Source organism: Silene latifolia, unplaced genomic scaffold (genome assembly GCF_048544455.1).
Source record: "Silene latifolia isolate original U9 population unplaced genomic scaffold, ASM4854445v1 scaffold_217, whole genome shotgun sequence".
Taxonomy (NCBI): Eukaryota; Viridiplantae; Streptophyta; class Magnoliopsida; order Caryophyllales; family Caryophyllaceae; genus Silene; species Silene latifolia.
Window position 1 is genome coordinate 30,542 of NW_027413172.1, and position 3,448 is coordinate 33,989.

At 40.3% G+C, this 3,448-nt stretch overlaps 1 protein-coding gene across 1 annotated transcript; it reads right to left on the minus strand.

The window, feature by feature from the left end:
• Nucleotides 1-1,231: 1,231 nt before the first annotated feature.
• Nucleotides 1,232-2,982, minus strand: LOC141638853 (uncharacterized). Its single transcript, XM_074448046.1, has 2 exons — nucleotides 2,365-2,982; nucleotides 1,232-2,236 (listed from the first exon to the last, which is right to left on the minus strand). The coding sequence occupies exons 1-2, from the start codon at nucleotides 2,980-2,982 to the stop codon at nucleotides 1,232-1,234; spliced, it is 1,623 nt and encodes a 540-aa protein (XP_074304147.1).
• Nucleotides 2,983-3,448: the final 466 nt, after the last annotated feature.

A 3,448-nucleotide genomic window follows, 5' to 3' on the forward strand; every position in this document is an offset into this window, starting at 1 on the left:
GTTCCTTAATCAATTCTAACGTTTTACCTTCTGTTTACCTATTTAATTCGCTGTTTTTACATCAATTCTACGGTCAGATTACAACAGTTCCGCTGCTTATTTTCTAACCTACAGAATTCGTTTAAACAGACTAATTCTGTATCAAAATGATTCACACAACGAGTCACAATGGCTAATGAACAAGGACAAATGATTCACACGACGAGTCACAATGGCTAATGAACTAGGACAAATGATTCACACAAAGAGTCACAATGACTAATAAACAAGGACAAATGGTTCACACATTGAATCACAAGGACTAATGAACAAGGACATATGATTCACACGACGAGTCACAATGACTAATGAACTAGGACAAATGATTCACAGAAAGAGTGACAATGACTAATAAACAAGGACAAATGGTTCACACAACAAGTCAGAAGGACTAATGAACAAGGACAAATGATTCACACAACGAGTCACAATGACTAATAAACAAGGATAAATGGTTCACACAACGAGTCACAAGGACTAATGAACAAGGACAAATGATTCACACAACGAGTCACAATGACTAATGTACTAGGACAAATGATTCACACAAAGAGTCACAATGACTAATGAACAAGGATAAATGATTTACACAACGAGTCACAATGAGTAATTAATGATACGAATTGAGCAGCGGATTTTGGGACGTTTTGGACAGTGCAGAGGACTGTTCGTACTAGGTACGCGCAGACCTGAACTGGAACGATTTTGAGAACAAAAGAATAAAAATTAGCGGACTGTTTTTGGCGAACCGAACGTACTAGGTACGACCAGTTCTGGATTTTGTATATAAGGGATAGTGTTTTGAACAAGTAAGACCTATTACTTGATCAAAGTGAGTGAGACCAAGACCTATTGATCAACAACTCGAGAATTTCAATTAGAATCGCGTTCTAACTAAAATCAGTTTTGTTTCTGCGCAAGAAACGATTTTGTAAACACAAGTTTTCTGAAAATTCTTAGATAATTTTATTCAAGCAAATGAAGGCATTATATAGCCCCATTGAGCCGTGCAAGCCTAGCAAAGTGAAGAGTTTATCATTTACTCTTCACTTAATTACAATCATTAAACTCCTAATACAATGAACTTAGACAATCCATAAATTAGACTAACATTTTATTGTAAAACATAATCTGAAATGTAACACTAAAAACGTGAATTGGTCCGTCCTCCTTGGATTGCGTGCCATCCCCATCAGCTCTTAAGTTCCACACTTAGCAAATTAACAAGAGAAGGATAATTGTAGCTTAAAGGCTGAAACTTACGGACCAACATCAGACCCTCCTCTTGAGTGTTCATAACCAACTCGTCCAGCCCATCAACTAACTCCGAGACATTAGCTTGGTCCTTAGCTTGGTTCGCATCATCCCCTCCCCCTTGAAAAGGAATTGACCTCAATTCAGCTAGGCCATCATCATCCAAATAAGGAGAGAGATCACCAACATTAAAAGTGGCGTGAACACCATAATCACCGGGAAGTTCAACCTTGTAAGCATTGTTGTTCACTCGACCCACAATCTTGTAAGGACCTTCCGCTCTAGGCATGAGTTTATTCTTTCGTTTGCTAGGAAAACGCTCCTTTCTCAAGTGCACCCAAACCAAGTCTCCAACCTCAAACACCCTTGGCTTCTTATTCTTGCTTGACTTGCGTTTATAGGCTGCATTCACGGCTTCAATTCTCGCACGGACTTGCTCATGGAGCTTCAACATTGCTTTCAACTTGGACTCGGCATCTTTATGCACCAACTCATCTTTAGGCAACGGAATTAAATCCAAAGGAAGATAAGGATTAATACCGTAGACAATTTCAAATGGTGAATGACCCGTAGCATGAGTAGGCGACCGGTTATAAGCAAATTCGGCATGAGAAAGCTTGAGATCCCAATCCTTTTGTGTCTTGCTTACAAGCCCACACAACAAAGTTCCCAAAGTACGATTGGTGACCTCGGTCTGCCCATCCGTTTGAGGATGGTGAGAGGTACTAAACAGCAACTTTGTACCCACTTTCCTCCATAATGTATTCCAAAAGTAGCTCAAGAATTTAGAATCCCGATCCGACACAATAGTCTTTGGAATGCCATGTAACCTCACAATTTCTCGATAGTATAAATCAGCCACATTAGAAGCATCATCGGTTTTATGGCAAGCAACAAAATGAGCCATCTTGGAAAATCGATCAACCACCACCATGATAGCATCCTTACCACGTTGAGTGCGTGGCAAAGCAACAATGAAATCCATTGAAACATCATCCCACGGCCTGACCGGAATTGGCAAAGGAGTATGAACCGTCGATAAAAAGAAGCAAGCCCATGAAAAGATCGTACCTCACTAACTGTTTTAGGCTCCGGCCATGATCGGATTGCTTCGATTTTTGATTGATCAACCGAGACACCATCCTTGGACACCACGTATCCCAAGAACACCACGCTCTCCACAAGAAAAGAGCACTTCTCTCGCTTCCCATAAAGTTTGTGATTTCGCAAGGTTTCAAACACTTGCCTCAAATGTTCAAAATGCTCAACAATACTCCTGCTATACACCAAAATATCGTCAAGATAAACTACAACAAATCTGCCCAAAAAGGATTTAAGTACCTCATTCATCAACCTCATGAAGGTACTTGGAGCATTGGTAAGACCGAATGGCATGACGGTCCATTCATATAATCCATGCTTCGTTTTAAAAGCCGTCTTCCATTCATCACCCTCACGCATCCGAATCTGATGGTAACCACTTCTAAGGTCGATTTCTGAGAAGATAACCGAATCATGAAGCTCGTCAAGCATATCATCAAGTCTCGGTATTGGGAAGCGATATTTGATGGTTATGTTGTTTACAGCCCGGCTATCAACACACATACGCCATGACCCATCCTTCTTTGGTACGAGCAACACCGGAACAGCACAAGGACTCATACTCTCACGCACATAGCCCCTCTCCATTAATTCATCAATTTGCCTTTGGAGTTCTTTTGTTTCTTCCGGATTACATCGATAAGTAGCCTTGTTTGGAAGAGTTGAGCCCGGAATAAGATCAATTTGATGTTCAATGCCTCGAAGAGGAGGCAAACCAGCGGGTAACTGAAACAAAATTGTTTCAATATTGTTTCATTTTGATTCATTTCAAGGCCAAAAGAAACAGTCAAAGGAATGGTTAACAATTGAAAGTGTTTCATCGCTTTTTGAAGTATTATTCCGGCAGGCCTGACTTCCAATCTCTATATCTCAAGTTCTAACGGTTCAATTCATATGATTCCTATGCCATTGGAAAGCTTAAGGTCTTATCTAAATCAGGGATTTGGAATTACCATCGTAGCTATTTTATATCTTGAGTTATGGTCGATGCAAACAGACTGCGCATTACTGGACAACCCATGACCTACGTGCACTAACAGTTCAATAACTCAAG